We start from the raw sequence: 20829 nt of genomic DNA on the forward strand, positions 1-20829 counted from the left end.
TTATTATTATTATTATTATTATTATTATTATTATTATTATTATTATTATTATTATTATAATGCTAAAATGGAATTGCGCGTTTTACATATTTTTATTCACGTGTGAAGCTATAATTTTGATTCCGGTGATCGCTTCGTAGCAGGTCGGCTTAATGAGATGCTGAGGAAGTAAGAATCCATATCTTCCCTTGTCCCGAAGCTCAAAAGTAAAAGAATACTTAATGCCATGGTCATAAGCCCAGTCATCTGAACCGCCCGGAGCTAAATCTAGGAAGGAAACCAGAAGTATTAGTGACCCAAACTCAGCAATGGCCTGTTGATAAAAGGAGGTAGTAGTTCATCTTCTTACTGTACTTACAGATGGTTTGTGCACCGGAGCCTGCCACGTAGCGGTTGTGGTACGTGTTTCTAATCGCATTAGTCACTTGGTTCGCCACCAGTTGCTGAAAAGTAGAGAATTGGTCAGTTAAATCATCATTGAGAACTTATGTTTCAGTCTGATTGCAAAAAAAGAGAGCCGTCTGAAAAAAGACTTTCTCTTGTTCTGGATGTTCGTGAGCTGCCTTTTACGTTAAAGTTCCCAACGATGGCCCAGAAATTTTGAATTCTTCACAACAAAACTAAAAGTTGTACATTTTTATAGAAAACATAAAAGCTAAAGCTGCAGAAAAGATATGTCAGTCCTAGATTTAGCGGGCTTGAGATTAAAATCCAATCTGTGGTTTATCTTGATGTAAAAACTAGGCTATTGTGTGCCCGTGGGTTTTTATTTATCTCCCTATTTCCAATGGTTGCATGCTTTTGAACGTTACCTTTTGCTTTTGTGTCCTTTTCACAAGTTCTGTTATGTCTGTCTGCTGTGGTTTGTGGTCTGAAATGTCCTTTGTTGTATTATGGCTGACATTGTTTTCTGGGGTGGGGAAGGGGGGGAATAAAATGTGCAAGACAACACTGACTTTGATTGATCAAAACCAGCATAAAATGTGACTGTGGAAATAAATTTAATTTTGAATATGGTTATATTTGTCTGATAGTAGAACAGATGCTGTTGACAGACAAACTTTGGGGTTTCCCAAAGCTGAGCCTCCGCAACAGATTGTGAGATTACAGGAGGAGGAGAGCAAATGAAGAGCATTGTCCTTGTGGAGCAGCCCTTTATCCTATTGAATGCCAGCAACGATGGAGAAAACATTACATTCCAGTCTCAAACTTGCAAACATTTAAGATGTGTGGACTTCAACTCTCACGAATGAGTTCAGCTCTTGAAAAATGCTGGCTAGGGAATTCTGGGAGCTAAAGTCCACACGTGATGTAAATGCAGTGAACTTTCAGAATTACACAGTGACAACTCTTGAAGAGTGCAAGACAAGCAAAATTCTTTCGTCGGTAAAGCCAGACAATCTCAGTGCGTAGACTCTAATAACAAAAGCTCTGCATCCTTAAAAGACGCTATTATTGCCGAGAGCAATTAATTGCAGTCCGAAGTCTGCTGTGTTTGCCATTTGATTATTTGCTTTTTCTTTATAAAAAATAAAGATTTGTTTACTTAATGACTTACTCTCTTTGACTCCAAAATCGTTTATGTGGGCATTCAATCTAATGCTTTTGGCATTTTAGTTCCTGATTTTTTTTCTTTATTTGTAGTAATTAAAAAGTATTACTTCATGACAGACAGCATCCTCACTTCCTTCTGCATTATACTAGTTTAATATAATGTATTAATATAGTTATCTGTTTTAATATATTATTTCTGTTATATGTTGTAATCTGTCACCAACATGCAACAACCATGGTTTCAGTTCTTGATCCATTCTAGTGGGATAGATTCCCTGGCGTGGATGTTGGATAAAGCCTGGCTTACAAACATTCGTCTTAGGAGAAATACTCAACACATGTGTTCTTGTTTGGATCTGATTGACATGCATCCATCATACAAACTTGTGTGTCATGTTGCCTAGCTGCTATTGTGCTATATAACCTTCAATGTAATTCCCCTGTATTTAGATATGAAATGTGCAAATGCGCTACGAATGAACTCTTACAAGAATCTGTGCATTTTATACACTTGTTCTGGATATTCTATATTCCTCTCAAACATGAAGCATCCTTCGAAATGATAAATAGAGTGGATGCATGGATACCGATGCAAAAATCTGTTTTCTTGTTAAATACATAAAAGCCAAAAAAAAAAATAAGGCAGCTGTGTTATGATTCAGTTAGGATGTGGGAATAGATAGTTGCTTGTTATGAGAATGATCACACAGGGGAAGAAGTTAGAAACTCTTTGATTGTAGCTTATGGCAATTTTCCATTTCAGCTGACTGTAGCCAAGTATTTTATAAGAAAGCATGCTGTATTTTCAGACCCTATGATTCTGTTTTGTAAACAATGGCTTGCTGCATTCAAATGAAAGAAGTGGAAGAGGAAGAAGCATGAAAACCAAGCTAAGGTGCCATCGCTACTTGCTTTTATAACATAACAATGTGGCCAGCCACAACTTCTTGTTGACGTTATGGGCAGGTATTTAGCGACTCGCCAGTGAGCGACTTCTTTTAAGGAAAGAAGTGCCCTTTGTATTCTTCCTTTAAGGGAATAAAAATCCAAGCCCAATAATAATTGCAAAGGCCCTCTTCAACTCAAGACTGAAAAAGACGGGTTCTTACCAGCTCATCATGATCTTTAGATTTATTTTTAGTATATGAATATGGAAACAGAATCATCTGGGAGTAAGAGTGCATTGTTAGGTACGCTTTAACACGATCCTTGTGCTTTCTGAGAAAATCGGCCACGGCTTTTACTTCTGGTTCAGATTCTGGGTAAGGTCCACAGTAAGTCTCTTGACAGTCATCTCTGGATCCACCTTTTCCTTTATTTAAGAAATAATAATAATAAAAGCTTTAATTAGCTTAAATTTATGGGATTCAGGGGCAATAAATGGAAAACATTTTTATTTATTTATTCATACCAGAGCCTGAAACTGAATGAAGTCCTTATAGGTTGTTGGTGCAAAGGGGTCCTCAAATCTCAAGTCTGCTACTGCTAATCCTGTATTATCAGGGCGTTCACCCATTTTCAGGTCGAGGCACTTTGGGGCTTTTAATTCACATGTCTCATATTCACTGCCAAAATGTGTAAAACTAATTGGAGCCATATTTTTTTTTTAAAAAGTTTCCCTGCGTATCTAAGCAATTTTCTTCCTGACTCCTTAAAAATTACAAGTTGAGGACAAACCTGGTCCTTAAAAATTACAAGTTGAGGACAAACCTGGAAGGGCATGAATGGGTCCTGGCCTCTGCAGCTTGAGTATTTTCAGAAAAAGAAAGGTGCAGGGAAGTAGTTGGGTCTTGGTATACTGTGGCTGTTTTGTGTGTGACATTTTGCTCCTGAGCTTCACTTAAGAAAAAGGACAGTTTCACTTGAGGATGAAAACAGGGTACCATCTGCCTCCTCCATCTTGCAATTAACTGAAGCTACTGGAAAACCTTCATCACTGGATAAATCTAGAAGCTTTTCTGATGTAATATATGGACCCACATTTTTTTTTATTCTTGTACGTTTTCCCAAGCTATTAAGATCTAGTTCAGCCTTCTCCAGTCAAATGTACACCAGAACTATTGTGATGATACTCCTAACCCTGACCATATAGACTGATGATTGTATGTGTGGTCCAACACAGTCTTGTGGAATGTTATGAGTAATTCTATGCCTATGTATAGGAAAATAAAATTGAATTCAGCGGTGTTTAACATAGGCTAGGCTTGGAGAGCATTTTATATTATCAAGTAGAGTATGAAACTTGTTTTCCCCAAATATATGTAGATCAGTTTATACTTTTATTACTGCAATAAATATTTCATACTGTATAGTGCCTGTGCGTATGTACATACAAACATCATCTTACCACACCAGCCTGCATCAAAATTGCGATTCATATCTGTCCCGGTGCACTTGTTGTAGCCATGATGGGAGCGGCTTTTTCTCCACATTCGATTCTGTAGATAACACACACACACACCAGTCCCCAAGTATGTAAATATTTTAATGTTAAGATCATCAATACATAATTTGTAACCTAAAACAAATCTCATAGCACAGAACTAACTGCACCTTGCTTTGTTCTGAAGGTTTTCTTGGTGGACAACTATAACGTCACAAAAGACTCGCCCGTTTCACGTGATAACATGTAAGATTCCAACTAGGCGCCTTCGTTCATTTACACACTCAGTTTTGACGATGTCATAAACAAAACTAACACCCGTGCCATCGGTTTCATTATGCGTAACGTCTGTTTTTCCCCTTCGCGAACATTCAGCATGAAGTCTGGAATCTAGTACTAAGGCCGTTAATGCTCCAAGTGCTGTTGGCAGTCCCAAGCTTGAAAAATAGATGACTGTAGTAAGAAATCCATGCTTGTTGAGCAGAAGCATCTTTCTGGTTAAAGTTAAAACGTTGGTGAACATGTCTGTTTCACTTTACAGTAATTAGGCTAAGGAGAACTTGGGACCAACATACCTCTCTCTGTCCATCTACCCCAGACATGTCAAAAACAAGGCCCGGGGGCCAGATGCGGCCCGGAAAGTGGTTTCATGTGGCCCGCAAAGCCATCCTGGAAACAGTGAGGGAACGGCCCCCGCTGCCTTGGCCCTGGCCCAGACCGGCCGGGAGCCAATGTACAATTTTGTGGTGGCCATCTATGCTGAAACACATTCAGCCTTAGCTCCACAAGGCCGTCTGGAAACACCGAGGAACCAGCCCCTGCCGCATTGGCCCCACCCCCTGGGTGCATGCTGGGGAGGTGTCACCCTTTGTGAGGAATGAAGAAATGGACCGTGCCTTGGCGCTTGCCCCGGTCCCACCCCCTTCTGCTAGAGACCCTCAGATCTGTCCCACTCCTGCCCAGGCCCCCACAGGCACCCTTGACACGAATGATGCCGAGCTGGCCATGCCCACCCAGTAGGCCACACCCACTCCATCCACGCTCACCCAGTAGGTTGCACCCACCCTGGCCACACCCACCCGGCCCCCCAAGGGCAACCACAATGCTGATGCGGCCCTCCATGAAATTGAGTTTGACACCCTTGATCTACCCCATCTATTTTCCTAATGTGTTCAGAAGAGTTGCTTTTCACCTTTTTCTTCCCTGCAACAATCTGTGAGTGAGATGGGACTGAGATTCTAGATTCACATATCGTGTTAAACATGGGTACAAGGGTTTAGAGTTAGAGAAAACTGTAACCATGTTTACAACCACCGTGGTAAGGTTCACCATGGGCTAAGCTAAGAACTAGCCACATTAGAGTTTACCCGGTTTCTGAACCAAACCAGAATGTATAGGTTATCAAGTTCATCTAATGTGAAGTGAAGATATAAATCAAGGTAGCTTAAACTAAACACTCAGCTATTGCTAAGCCCATCTTGAAGATCCAAGTGAGTATCAGCAACCTATTGGAAAGTAGAATTATCTTGCCTTATCTTTCTCTATGGATGTACAGTACACTATCAGGCAAGGTTCCTGTCATTCATCTGTGGGCCAAGATGAATTTCCCTGCTTTCACAAGGTGCAGAATTTTGTTGAGATGAGCCCCAGTGAAAGAAAGCCAAATGTGAAGTTCATTGCTAAGTTTGAAACTTCCACCAAATTTGGAAATAAATTGTTCCAGCATCAAACACAAATTTAGACAATACATTTATAAAAGTATTCTTTTTTGTAAGTATACTTATAAAAATACATTTAATAAATAAATATAGTGAGCATCTAATTCCTGGAAAATAAGGTCAAAGAATGAATCATTCTGTAAAAATTTAAATTAGAAGGTAATGTTTTTTTTGTGCGATTTAGCAGGAAATTTGCATTCCCTCCTCTAGCAACGTTTAAAAGAAAAGAGGCAATCCCGCAGCACAAACCTTATTTATTTGAATACTGCACTATGATGCATAACATAATGCAACATTGTAAAAAATCATCTCGGTGTAGATTATTTGGACTTTCCAGATCAAATTTCATAATATATCTAGAAAAGGTTTATACTTACATTAGTCCATGTATACTCATAACCATCCACATTCATTATTGGCATGACATAGAAATCAAGGTTCTGTAGGAGACCTGCCATTGTTACATCCCTGTTTAGAAATTGTGTAACCTAGAAGTGGATGCAAAAATAAGGTTTAATGGAAACTGCTGGATAGATTGCTATGTCCAATCAATTATTAAGGCATTGCTGTATTTGAGCATAGCTACATTCTAATTTGCATAATTCTATGTAAAGGGGGGTTGCAACCCATTCATTTTTAGGTTGTCTTTTGCTACCTCTGGTAAACAATTGTGCTTCACCAACAGCATGTGTCTGATCCCATTATTAAATAATTATGGAGAGATTTCTCCTGCACTTGTTGGAATTCTCTTTTCCTTTTTCCTCAAAGAGCTCCTACATAGCATAACTAGAACTGGAAAGCATTTGTAAGTGAGAAGAAAGGATAACTTTATCCTATCACTTTTTGTCCTGTTTTCAGAACTGAGGACAGACTTCTTCTCAACATAGTGCTAAGTCAGATATGTTGGATTGCAACTCCCACCATACTAAGTCAATGGATGATAAGGGAGACGATTTAACAGAAGGGGAGTGCAACAAACTGAAGGAGGAGGAGTCTCTGCGGATTTTACTCCGCTAGTTTTGGGCTGTAGGAAGCAGTGTGTTCATCTCTGTTTCAAGGCCATTGAGCCAGTGTTGTCTGAAGACATTTTCATGGTCAGGTGGCCAGCATGATGTCATGGAGCGCTGTTAACCTTCCCACCGAAGCGGTAGCTAGTTTTCTACTTTCAGCTGCATGCTTTCGAACTGCTAGGGTTGGCAGGTTAGGAGCTCCTCCTGTCATGTGGCTGGGCTGCCAGCTTTCTGGCCAACAAGCCCAGCATCTCAACCACTGAGCCACCACACCACACCTCCCCTGAAGAAGGAGAAAGCTTGCCTTTTAAAAAGGCCTTTTATAAGGCTCTGAATTATTTAATTGCCATAAAAATTTCCCACTGTGCCTCAGAGTCACCCTCCAAGGGCCAAGTTTAAAGATGAGGAGATCTAGTTGCTTACTAGTTATTGCCATTGCTTCTCACTTCTTGCGTTAACGGTTTACCTTATATATCCTGTAGGATCCCAAGAAGAATGAGGAACTCTACCAGGGAATATAGACACTGAACTGGTTTTGTATACTTTTAATCTGTTCCCTACTTTGTCCTTTTAAACCGATTTATGCAAAAGCATAATGCCTGGAATTAACCCATTATCTGAATATGCACAGTATGATAAACTGCATGACCTGATGACTTGTCACACACTAGGCTTAAATGGTTGGCTGGTTTATGGATCAGGGTTTCACGTGAACACCATTGTTGTTGACCTACTGACTTTTTTGTTTTCTGTAATGGTATGTGGGAATGACCTCTGAAGATGGGGAAGACCTGCAGCCAGAAGTATGGTCAGATAAGAGGCAGCTTAGCCCACCACAGGGAATGGGAACATGTCAACCATCTCAGAAGAGACCCTAGTTTCTTGGGCTGTAAGGCATCAGGGGAAAAATGTACTTTCAAATATGCAAGGCTGATGTCAGCCTTGCATGGTAGCACGTCCAAATAAGAAGCACGGCCAGTTGAATTAATTCTATTTTATTGTAAGTTTAAATTCATTTACAAAATCTCCCTTTATTTCTGTCTCAGCCTTCTCCCTTCTCTTTAAAATAAATAAATAAAATAAAATAAATAAAAGACTCCCAAGTTCCTTGGGAGCCAGAACCCATGTTTATTTATTGAATTCTNCATGGTAGCACGTCCAAATAAGAAGCACGGCCAGTTGAATTAATTCTATTTTATTGTAAGTTTAAATTCATTTACAAAATCTCCCTTTATTTCTGTCTCAGCCTTCTCCCTTCTCTTTAAAATAAATAAATAAAATAAAATAAATAAAAGACTCCCAAGTTCCTTGGGAGCCAGAACCCATGTTTATTTATTGAATTCTGAAAAGCACCACCCTTTTTCTTTTGTATCCTTGGTGGATATGTATGTGCAACTAAGTAGATAGTTAAAAAAAAGAAGAAGAAATCCATCAACTTACGTGTCCTATAAACCAAAGACAACAAGCTGGTGAAACCCATTCCCTTGCATGGATTCCACAATCAATCCAGATGGCGTTTTTGGGAGTTCTGCTTCTACCCGAAAGCTAATAAAAAGAGAATTTAATGGCATAGGTTCCCAAGAGCATACATGGCTACTTGATTATACTTATTATTATCCTAAGTCAACATTACTTGTAAAATAGTTTCCAAAATAACATGTTACTTTCAAGTTTTGATATCAATGCAACCAGCAAAAAATTAAAATGGTCTCTTTCCTGAAAATAAAATCAAAATCCAGTGAAAGAAAATAGTAGGGGAGTCTTGAGTCCATTTTCTCGATGAATCAAGTCATTTCAGTTGCAATTGGGCATACCCACTTGACATCTCCAGAGGGGTTCTCAAATTGCCTTGATTCCATCTCTACCTGATTCCCTGTTTCACTTTCTGAAGGAATTTTGAAGTTTGGCCAAGCATACCTTCAAAACATAAAGCGGACGTTTATCAAACGAATGTCCAATATGTATCTTTTGGATGATTTCAGGATATCTTGCAGCTATTTCATCCATCCATGTATATATCTAAACGATAAAATGGCTCTTTCAACAGAGACAAGGCATTTTAAATTCTGAAGCAACAACTTCCGACCATTATTCCACCAGTTAATTCCAGATGACATAGATAGGATCCCAACTATTTTTCATGTCCTTCCTAATTTTTCCCAGGGTGATTGTATATAGAGCACAGACCATACCAGGGTTCCATGAAGCTGGGATACAACAAATATTTCTGAAGGTCAGAACAGCCATTTAGGCAATTTGTGCTCCAACAATTAAAAGAAAACAATAATGGTAGAGGCAGGAAAAAGCAATTGGTGTGACCCAACTCTGTTCCTGCAATATAGTTACAACAATACCTAGTTAGCTTACTTTATAGGCTTAATGTAATGATTTGAAGAAGATAAAACATGGATATATTGTTGCAAATTTTAAACTCCACTTTTTATTGTTGTTAAAAGGTTCTTGAGATGATTAAAAGCATGACATTAGTGATATACAAGATATGGGTTGTAAAACTCAGGATAGTCACAAAAGTATGGCAGCAAATGAGGGTTTATGCGTATCACCTAGGGATTTTTTTTTCCTCAAGTAAATTCTAATGAAAATGGAAATAACCAATCCAAATATTATACCTCCTAATGGAAATCATGTTTATGTTTCAATAATGCTTGGTGCATTTGTATTTGTTTTTCAGACTATACGCTTATGTACATTTATTAAGAAGCAAATTTCACACTGTCTGACTAAACTCTGAAGGCGCATGCATAAGATTGCTACATATGTTAGGTCTTAGCTTTTAAATTATATCCTTAGTGTATGAAAATAAGCATAACTTTTGACTTGCCTATCTGGCATAAAAAAAATAATGAACAGAATGACAATAATAGGATCTTTCTCTAGCAAACCACCATGTATTTACCTTAAAGGCCTTATGAAAAAAAAAAAACCTCAACCTTAACAGTCTTCCCAAAAACCTCCAAGGAAGATGCCATTATAATTTTAGGCTGGGTGGTGGGGGTCAGAGTTTCCTCTTAGCTGCATTTTAGTCTGAAACTAAATCTCTTGAAAAAGTAGTTTAGGGTAGCGGTAATGAAGGTATGAGAGTTGTATGATCAGGACTTCCCACTCCAGTAGGACCCCAACTGGTAAACCAGCCAAATGCGGCCAAAGGTCCCCCTAGTCCAGAAGTAGGCAACCTTGGCTCTTTTATGACTCGTGGACTTCAACTCCCAGAATTCCTGAGCCAGCCATGCTGAGGGGAAAGGGAGAGGTTTCCAAGCTGAGCCATGCTGGCTCAGGAATTCTGGGAGTTGAAGTCCACGAATCATAAAAGAGCCAAGGTTGCCTACCCCTGCCCTAGTCTTAGTCTCCCTCCATGAATCCAGGAGAACTCCCAAGTTGCAGAACTAAGTTGCAGCCACCCAGACAGCCTCTTGAGAAATAGCAACTCTGTCTTCTTTCCATTCAGTTTGGTCAATTGCATGGAGCAATTATTGGCTCACGGCATTCGGTGAAGAGGTTGGTTGGTTGACCTAAATGACCTTATGACTATTTCACTATGAAATCCTTGGTTCGAAACTCCTTGAGAATCCACCACGGTTTTGGGAATAAAGGAACGAAATACATCAAGTCTTACCACTTTCAGAGAATGATATTGTTCATAAAATGAAATAGAACTGCGGGGTGTAACAGTGTCATTGACCGTTTGTAGGTCAATAATTTTCTGAACATCGTCCAGAGAAATTCTGAAAAGAAAGAGCAGAAAGCTTCCTTAGCTTTGACGAAACAAACCATCCCAAAAATGGCTTGATGGTATCCTACTCGCAGGCATGGAGAGCAGGAAAAGAAAGTCTCGTACCTGAATAAAATGGCAGATCGGTTAAGCTCCGCTTTCACGTCCTCTACATCAGAAACATTGACGTAAAAATGTACCTCTTTATTCTTTACAATGTTCTCAGGGGAAACAGGTTGCCAAAGCACAATCTATTTTGAAAAGAAAGAATGACATGTAGAATGGGGTAATTACGTTATACTTTCTCATGGCAATCTGTTTCATTTTGCAGCCTTTATGTTATGCTCTTTTCATGCAAAATATTTTGAGAGACGCAATTGGGGGCTTTCTACTGATTCTGGAACTAAACTTAAAACTAGTATGGCAGAAAACTGGTGATTTTCCCGTCATATCCACCTTGGTTTTGCTACTTCAATTTACATATTAATTCTCATTGCGTGCTACCATCTATTTAATATAAATTGGATGAAACAATGATGATTTTCCCCTTGCCATCATTATAAGTATTCTGCATATGCCTATCCCTATAAATACATTAACTAAAGGGACATCACACACCTTCATCTTAGTCCCTGCTCAAAATTGCTAATCCTAATATATGTTTTTGCTTCAATTCTACCTCAGTCTAGGAATAGCTTTCAGCTCCACACTTATGCAAAATCTTCCACAATTCTTGCTTATTCATTTTATTACACACTTTTTTCTATCAATAAATGTATTTTGTCTTTCTCACATTCAAACACTTTTCAGTGACATAAAACTGCAGGGCTCTTCCTGAATTTTGCTGTCATCTCTTGCCATCTGTCAACCAAACGTCTGCAAAAGAGCTTCTTGGGCACACCTAACTCATTAATTCCCACTCTCACACACCCCCTCCTCCCAGTTTTTGCATATACTCTTGCTACCTTAAGCTTTGTGCAGGGGAACAATAACAGCATTCTTCCAGTTGCCAGACAGAGATGCAATCTTCACATATACTTTTGGTAAGGGCTGAAGATGGCAATGTGACAAATAAGGATAGGCAGAACCCTTGTGTTAAGATGAAAGAGATGCCAGTCTTAGAGGCTGGGAAACAAATGGCTTAGCATTCATTGGTTCAAAACAACTGGAGGGGGGAAAAAGGATTCACTCCTAGGGCTGAGGTACATACATATAAGGGTTTCATTCCTGTGCTCTTCTATCTTCTGAGCATGTATGACTTGGTCGTACCTTCCATAAAGCTATCCCAAAGGTGCTTTTTTTCACGGGGCAACTGGACTTTTCAAAAGGCAAATAGCTTCCAGAAAGCTGTTTAAGTGTCAACAAGTGTCTGCAAGTGTCAACTTACTGAAGAAAGGAGGCTACTCACTGCTGTGATCGGTAGAGAAAATCTGACGCAGGTAAAGCAGGTTGCACAGCCAGTTTCACCTTTTAACCATAAGCAAACCAACTCCCTCTTCTCTTCTCTTCTCTTCTCTTCTCTTCTCTTCTCTTCTCTTCTCTTTTCTTCTCTTCTCTCCTCTCCTATCCTATCCTATCCTATTTTAACATTCCTCCAGCTTCTCTCTCTATATCTATAGCCTTCTTGCTTTTTAACTTTCTCACAGATTATTTTAGTAGTAATATTTTCTTGGACACTGACAATTGTAGCGTTCATTTCAATGCCACTCTTCAGTATATCTCTATCATTCCCTTAGAAAGCTCTAAAATACTCTTTCTGGCATTCCCTGTTTGAATTTCATCCCATTTTTTAATTTTATTTTTAATTTCATTCATTTTGCCACAGGCTCCTTATTTTTGCCTTATTTGGCCATTTCAAAAACAAAATGTCTGTTCCTTGTGATCCTTCAGGATATTCTTCTTTTCTCGGTACACATCGTATGTATCTTTTAATCTTTTTTGTAGGAATTACTTTTCTATATGCTCTTCTTCACCCTCTTTTATATCAATTTTCTCAAACATATTTTCTCAAAATATCAAACATATTTTCTCATATAGGCCATTAGTGTAACTCCACATATTTCCATGTGATGATTTAGATTTAATATAGCTGCCTATTCCAGTAGATGAACAGTATAACTCTTTGTTTTGTTCCAAGCAATTTCTACATACTCTTTAAGTCTACTTACTATGCATTTTATTGAGAGATTAATTTATCCCCCAATATATTTATAGGGAACCTATATAAACTTTCTTTTCTGCAGTTTTTCTACGTTCACTCCTACGTTTCATCTTTTTTCCTTTTCTTCTTGTCCATTTTTTTTCTTAAGCTCCATTCTAAACACAGATAGTCCTCTACTTACAACCACAATTTTCTTGTCAGAAGGCCACAAAAGGTGACAATATGACCCTGAGACACTGCAACTGTCATAAATATAAGTCAGTTGCCAAGCGTCTGAATTTTTCACCATGTGACCATATGAATGCTGCAACGGTCAAAAGTGTGTAAAATGGTCATAAGTCATTTTTCCAGTTCCTTTGTAAGTTTGAACAGTCACTAAATGAACTGTTGTAAGTCGAGGACTACCTGTACTACTTTAAATGGTCTTAAGTGAATACTGTATTCAGACTAAGTTTATCTATCAACCTAAGCTGTTGGTTATTAATCAATCACAACTGACTGGGTTTGTGCTAAATTGTTTATTAACCTACATGGTTCATTTCACATCACACTAAGCCAAAAGCAAATTCACCCCATTAGTTCAATGCAATGTGAGAACCCAGCATTTCTGCACTATATTCATGGCTTGCCAAAAAGCTATTACCTCAAAAGCAGTGGTCAGATTCCGTAGAATGTCTGCTTCTTTGTCAGATTTTGGAAAAGCCCACAAAACCTGATCACTGAAAAAGAAGGAATGAGAGTGCAAAGATCTGAGCTGCAGAAACCATGAACAGAAACTATGAGTTTCCCCACTCTGAACGACTGTGCAGCCATGAATGTACATAGACTCCCAATAATGTTGCAAGGAGCCATTCCAGGAGCTTTGGCCGCCATCTACCATGTTTCCCCCAAAATGAGACCGAGTCTTTTTTCTTTTTTAACCTCCAAAAGAGGCACCAGGTCTTATTTTTTGGGGGGGTGTCTTTTCCATTCACCTCCGGCACCGACAGCCCCGCTCAGCCAGCCCACTTCTTCAGCGGTTAAAGGAGCAGCTTCATTCTGCAGCTCAAAATTGAGCTCAGGCCTGCATTTGCAGTCAGTCAGGCCTTTCCAGAAGGCCTCTGCAGCTGAGAACTGAGCAACAGATTCAATCCATAGCTCGGTTTTCGGTTGCAGAGGCCTTCCGGAAAGGCCTGACTGCAAAATGCAGGCCTGAGGATGCCACAGAAGAAGCGGGCCAGCGAGGAGAGGCCTGGCTGCAAGGTAAGTGGGTGCACAGTGCACGGGGCAGCTCCACCGCCCCCCGCCCCCGCTCTAGCTTGATTTTTAGGTGTGTGTCTCACCCCAAAACTAGGGCTTATTTTTGGGGTAGGGCTTATATTAGGCCCACCCCCCCAAAAAAATCAAGCTAAGGCTTATTTTCGGGGTAGGTCTTACTTTCGGGGAAACATAGTAATAGGTGTTGGAATAGCCCACGTTGATTGGGACAGTCCTACTGATCAGCTGGAATGGAGTCTGTGTAAAACTAGAAAAATATTGCGCATTTCTCACGGTATGGTTGCATATGATGATTTAAGTCAGGCTATTCTTCAAAGCGCCTGAAGGCAGGAGAAGAAGCAACGGGTGGAAACTAACCAAAGAGAGAAGCAACCTAGAACTAAGGAGAAACTTCCTGACAGTTAGAACAATTCACCAGGGGAACAACCTGCCTCCAGAAGCAGTGAATGCGCCAACACTGGAAGTTTTTAAGAAGAAACTGGACAGCCATTTGTCCGAAATGGTATAGGGTTTCCTGCCTGAGCAGGGGGTTGGACTAGATGACCTCCGAGGTCCCTTCCAACTTTATCATTATTATTATTATTATAAGCCTCTGTGTGCCTTTTTCAAGGGTCCTTAATGTCAGCGGCCCTATATGGATATAGAAGCCTACCAAACTGGAAACTCACTACAGTCAAATGAAATGTCTGAAGGAACCACATAATCTTGAGGGTACCGCTAAATATACCGCCCTGCAAGCCAGATAAATCCATATTGGCTTATCCAAGTATGATCTTGAAGAGAGTTATGATTAGATATATGCCAAAAGCCCAGCTAATACCATTTTACCATATGTCAGCTTTGGCAAAAGAGGACACTTGAGTGAGGGAAGTGCACATTTGCTTTTGTTTTCCCAACACTGTGAAACTGCAAATAGATCATTAGATCTGTTTTATTTCCTATGGCCATTTTCATTTGAAATGAAAAATCCCTACCACTTATAAATTACTTTGTTGTGAAATTAAGAGTCAGTACTAGTTAAAAACCATGACTTGTATGAAATCAGAAACCATATGAAACTCCATTACTGAAACCCTGTTTGTTAAAGGAGTGGTCTCTGGCCTCTTTTCCTGGAAGCACCTAATCCCCAACTCTGCTGCCTGGAACCACGTAGCTATGAACACTTCTATTTTTAATTTTTAATTTTTAATTGTAAGATAACTTGCCAAGGAAATCAGCTTGTTTGATAACTCTAGCTAATAGGATTGAAGTTTCAGGCCAAGAAACCAAAATGCTGGGTGTTGCTTTAGTTTTGTGCTTGTTATAACAAATCTCTGCTTGCCATCTGAAGACCATTTTCTGCCAACAGAAGTAGGGTGGGTGGTGAAACCAGTTAATTTGGGACAAGGTTTTGACTAGTGAAGAATTAGGCTGTCTGGCAAGTCCTTCTAGGCTTCAGCTGAAGTATAAAGCAGAATTTGGTGTGAACTGTGGTTCATGACCTCTCCTCTTTTGCTCCAAGTTGACGGGAACTCTTATGGACATCTGGTTCTTCCAATGAGAAGGAAGAGAATGAGAACTATCTCTTCTGATTATGGTTGGAAGTACTGAAGGCCACCAAGAAGTCAGAAGAACCAAATGGAAACCCCCCTTTCCATGCCCTCACTTATATCATCACTAGGGTGGTCAAGACTGTTTCCATCCCAAAATTGGGCAAAGAGCTTGGTCATAAACAGATTGAAAGATATTTAATCAGTTGCATCCCAGATTACTTGGAGTTGAGATGACATGCATCCCCAAACCCATAACATCTATATAGTCAATTTCACATCTACAAAAATGTTGAGATTCAGTATGTTATGTTAAATTTAATTTTGAAATATTTTTATTGGTTTTATTATCCTAATGTATGTGGACTCAAAATCTAAGTCCTCAATATGGTACCAAGCTGGCGAGATATTTGGCTTGAATTTCATTTGAGGCTGTTGGATAACTTTGTAAAAATAATGGAAACTTCTATAACTGAAATTGTTCTGCTGATGGAACAAATTTTGCCACTGAACCTCAGAGCTGAGTAATATTCCTTCCTGATCATATTCCAACTTTGAGAAATCATTTGGTGTACTTCTTGGTATAGATTCATCAGAAAAAAGGAACTGAAGATTTCTGGAGAAACTGGAGACTGCACTGATGAATTGATTATCCTGGTTTCAAAACAATGAGCTGATTCTAAAACTGTTGATATCTCATTTTCACTATTATGTGATTCACATGATCTTTCAGAAAACAGTCATGCAGTCTGTTCTTGGGAAATTTCTGGATCAGCCAAACTTAGGCAGGAAGAGCACCTAAGTGATAAGATTAAGGCTGCATCACTGAATAAACATACAAAATGCAGGGATTAGAGAGAGTAAATGCATTCACTCATGCAGAATCCATTAGCAATGGTTTTGAGCAAAAACAAGATTTAACCTCCAAGGAAAAATTGTGCATGTAATAACTCTTTTAATCCACATATAAAATGAGTTTGAGGATTTCAGTTTTGATGGCTAAGTTTATTTTTTATCTATTGAAGAGAATATATCCTATTGTGATATAAAGTTTATTATTAACTTATTAAAGTTTATTTTCTTTTGGAAAGTCCCATACAATGATTTATCAAAGATTTGGGACCTGAATGTTAGAAATCATTGAATACTTGGATTACTACCCTCATGTTAATTATGTCATAAAAAGTTAGCAGAAACCTAATTGTTTGAGAGAAGAAAAAGAAGAGGATATAGTATTGTCTATGGAGATTCTCAGTCATCCAGGTCATGGTTGTCCCAAAGATGCTTTTTGAAGAGGCAACTGGACTTTCTTGTTTTTCTTTGAAGACCTTTCCTTCCATTATCCACCATCCAGTCAGAGCTGAAGAAGCTTCTTGGATGAGAAGCAAAATGTCTTCCAATAAAAACAAAAAAGTCCAGTTGCCTCTTGAAAAAGCACCTTTGGGACAGGATATAATATTGTTTTTATTAAAAATATATTCTGTTTCAATTTTAGGTGGCAATTTTAAAAAAACATTATTCTAAACTGACTTGTTAATAGACAGTTGTGCTCTGTCTTGAGTTTAGTCTCACGGTGGCATATATTGGCATTAAATTGATATATAATTTGTCTATGCTACAAGCTTCTCATTATGACTCTTCTCCCCACAATAATTTGGCAATATACAATAAAGTTCTGATCTCTACATCCATTTGGGCATATGTCCTTATTTTCTGGAAATATTTCCTATCATTTTCACTAAAAGATAAATACATACCTCTGGGAAGCAGAAACAGAGGTCTTTTGATTGAAGATTGATACCAAACATAAAAGGAAAAACTTTAGAGCAGCCATTTGCAATGAAACCAAGAGAAATAGTAAAGGTTGGTGACTTTGTTGATTTTCTAAAGTCTATATTGAAAGAATGGTTAAAATTTAATATTCTCTCTCTTTCTCTCTCTCTTTCTCCCTTCTGGCAACTCCCTTTTCCTCAATCTGAATCTGGGCAGTTCATATTTTTGTTAATAATGATAATTGCTAGCATATGCAGTTCTGATTGATTGCTAGAGTTAACGAAAATTATACTTTGATCCCTGTAGCGTGAACCTTATGCTTATCTTTAATTGGGCAGGAAGCAAAGCACATTCTCTTTTCATTGATTAATTTATTCATAACATATATGACATTTTCCCATTGGCATTAGATGAATCACAATGTCCTTATTTAATAAAATATTGTAATCATGCTTTGAATTCAGCAGGTAGGTCTGGTCATGGTATCTCAAATACTGGAAAAGGGGAAGAATATACAGTAGTAACCAAAATGATTAAGGAGTTGCAGCAGAAAGATGTAAAATGATCCATCAGCCTAGAAAAAGAATGAAGATTTCTTTTTCTGAGAATGGTGTGATGATCAACAAATTCATGGAGAGGCTGTGTAACTCAATTCATACTCTCTCTCTCTCTCTCTCTCTCTCTCTCTCTCTCTCTCTCTCTCTCTCTCTCTCTCTCACTCTCTCCCCTTCCCTCCCTCCCTCTCTCCCTCCCTCCCCCCTCTCTCCCTCCCTCTCTCTCTCTCTCTCCCTCTCTTTCTCTCTCTCTCTCTCTCCTTCAAATCAATGTTGATTCCTGGCAAGTGTCTGGATTTGTCCTTCAGTTTTTATGGCAAGATTATGGCAAGTGGTTTGGCATTGTCTCCTAGGACTGAGAAAGAGGGACTAGCCTAAAATCACCCAGCTGGCCTGGTGCCTAAGGTGGGACTGGAATTCACCATCTCCTGGTTTCTAGTCTGGTGCCTTAACCACTACACTAACTGGTTTCCTCTTTTATATATTTATGAGCGGGATTTTACATCAATCAGGGCAATCGTGTGTGAGCAAGCATTACTAATCTTCATCTGACAAGCACCTCTGACATGTTCTCAACAGTCCAGATGTTCCCCACTGCCCCAAAAGGGATTGAAACCACTAATATGCCAGTATGTAATTTATTCTCCCATAGGAAATCATATTTATTCAGGATTTATTTACATATAATTATTGTATATAAGATATAAGCAACAATCTCTCTTTTGGTTTCATTTTTTTCTGACCCATCTGGTTCCTCAGCATTTTTATACAGTTCTTTCTTCTGAAACAGCTAAAACATTTTCCCTGCACCTCAACGTTTTTGAATCTGCAATCCGATGTTCAGTAAAGCACCATCAGACAGAATGGGAGACATATTTCTATAATTGTGCCTTAGAAGGCGTGGTTAATAATTGGAGCACAGGATCTCCATCAAAACAGCAGAAAAAGAAACCAGTAGTATCAAATAGTATCGGCCATTTATTATATTATACTTGGTATTATGCTTATTACAATAATTATATATATATATTAATTAATTAATTATAATAGAGTAGGAGTCATACTTGGTTTTGAATATTTGTTATACTTTGTTTCATTGCATACAGTACCAGATCAGTCAGAGCCAGCAATGCTGCAGAGGAATGTGCAACCTTACATTTCATGTTTGATTGTTTATATAATTCTAAACCACGGAATGATATTATTTCTGCTTCCTGTGAGATACCTCTCCGACTTTTCCACATTACAAAGCAGGATAATTATAGATAATCTCATCACTGGATTCTTTTTTCCTAATAAGTTGAGAAATTGAAGCAATACATTTCAAGAAATGGGGAAGAAGGCTGCAATACGGATGCCATAAAGTTTGTTTCTCTTCTTTATATTTTTCACACAATGCTTCATAATATCTGAATGGCCCCACTTAGGTGCTGGTTCTACCTACTGAAAAGCTGAAGAACTCTAGATTCAGTTGAAGTAGCTCATTCTAGACTATGGGATCAATATCATGGACTGTCAAGGCCAACAATAACTTAATTACCTTGAAACAACTCATTTCATTTAATTGTACAGATAAGGGGAAGAGCTAGTAGGCACAATTATGCAAGCTCTCTGCTGATTAGATTTACCAGAGTTTTCAGAAAGTTAAAAGCAGTCGTGTAGGTTTGAAGACACATCCATTTCTATTACACCATTTTCTGATATAAACCAAGAATCATTCCTCTTGAGCTATGATTTGTTCTATGGAAAAACAAAACAAAATATGCACTGCTTTCTTCAAAGTAGTACCTACAAGATGCATTCCCAGACAGTATGGGTTGCAAATTATGGGCATTGCACTCTCAACATCAGCTTGGAGAAGGCTATAGCAGTAGCTTTTATCTCCAATTAATGAAAAACAGGAGTAAAAAGATTCACTTCCTAGGAGATTCTGACTGAAATGATAATGATAACACTACATAGAATGCTCTGCAAATGTAAAACATTCTAAAGTACATGACAGAACTAGTTGATCTTCTGGTTATATAACAAAGAAAATCCCAGCAATGCTTCAAGTCAAGCAGAAAAACAATCCTGGAACCAAACCGGTTACTTTGCTATGTTTGGATTACAAGATTGCCCCCCCCTCCCCCCGAAATGTTATCCATCCTGATATAAGCTAATATTATTTTAATTATTGATTGCAGTAGAATGCATGATTTACAAATGGATGGGTGGTGATGGCAAGGAAAATTTCCCCAAACTGAATGGAGAGTTAAGATAAGGTTGGGGAAGACTTTTCTTGGATTCTTAACTTCATGCGGTGCTGGTGCCTCTTCTCTTCAGAGGAGCTCTTCCTCTGTCACACAGTGGCAAATATTCTTTGGAACATAGCCAAGTAGTTAACTCTTAATTTTATTGTCTAATTAATAGACGGCTAGTTAAAGAGCTACTGAGATGGACTTTGTCCTGCACATATAGCAAAGTCTTCATTCCTTGTCTCTGAGTCTCGACACAGAGAGCTTAAATATTTCTTGATTGCAATGGACAAAACACTGAATGGATAAATGTGAGAATAAATAATCCCCCCCCCTTTTTTTCTCTCTCTCTCTGGCAATTCCCCTGTGAATACCCCATCTTATTTTTCCACTTAAACTTGTCTTACATAGTCAATTTCTTTAATCTCAGTAATATTATAAAACCCTTTTAATATTTCAGGATGGTGAGCATTTTGTTCTGACCAACTTATTGAAAGGCTAGCTATCTCAGTCCCTCTATTAATTCATTACTTATCTCTTTACTCATTAATTCAGAGCTGGATGCCCAATGATGAGAGAAAGTGGTAAATGCAATTCAGCTAAAACAGGAAGGGCTCAGATTTCCTGTCTCTGCATAGTTAGGATTGATTTTCTTCTCACGCGGGTGCTTAATTCGCCAGTCTTGTCTGTTTACCTTGTCCTGTGCCATATTTTAATTAAGATGGAGACCGTGCGTATTTGAAGCTCCCCTCATTCTTCTGCTTATGCAAGGAATATCAGTAAGAGCTCATCGTAGCTGCTTTTGGGGTACAGGATTAGGCCATATTTCATTCAAAAGACTAACGCAGATTATATGGCTTCACAGAGGGCAGCTAGATTGGTGGAATGATTGAGATTCCTGGGCTAGAATCCAGGTGACTATG

The 20829-nt window shown here is 38.7% G+C and overlaps 1 protein-coding gene across 1 annotated transcript; it reads right to left on the bottom strand.

The window, feature by feature from the left end:
* Positions 1-82: 82 nt before the first annotated feature.
* Positions 83-17176, bottom strand: CPB2 (carboxypeptidase B2). The gene is made up of 11 exons (XM_015818682.1): positions 17100-17176; positions 13200-13275; positions 10522-10646; positions 10300-10408; positions 8583-8684; positions 8106-8210; positions 6033-6143; positions 3902-3992; positions 2664-2866; positions 359-443; positions 83-267 (listed from the first exon to the last, which is right to left on the bottom strand). Exons 1-11 carry the CDS (start codon positions 17174-17176, stop codon positions 83-85), a joined length of 1269 nt encoding a protein of 422 aa, XP_015674168.1.
* Positions 17177-20829: the final 3653 nt, after the last annotated feature.

Source organism: Protobothrops mucrosquamatus, unplaced genomic scaffold (assembly GCF_001527695.2).
Source record: "Protobothrops mucrosquamatus isolate PMUCROS unplaced genomic scaffold, P.Mucros_1.0 scaffold778, whole genome shotgun sequence".
Lineage (NCBI taxonomy): Eukaryota > Metazoa > Chordata > Lepidosauria > Squamata > Viperidae > Protobothrops > Protobothrops mucrosquamatus.

Coding starts and splice junctions, on each gene's coding strand:
- CPB2 (XM_015818682.1), bottom strand. CDS start 17,176: ATGGCTGCTCTAAAGTTTTTCCTTTTATGTTTGGTATCAATCTTCAAT. Junction 13,276..17,099: donor TCTGTTTCTGCTTCCCAGAG/GTATGTATTTAT, acceptor CTTCTTTTTCAG/TGATCAGGTTTTGTGGGCTT. Junction 444..2,663: donor CTAAAGATCATGATGAGCTG/GTAAGAACCCGT, acceptor TCTACTTTTCAG/CAACTGGTGGCGAACCAAGT.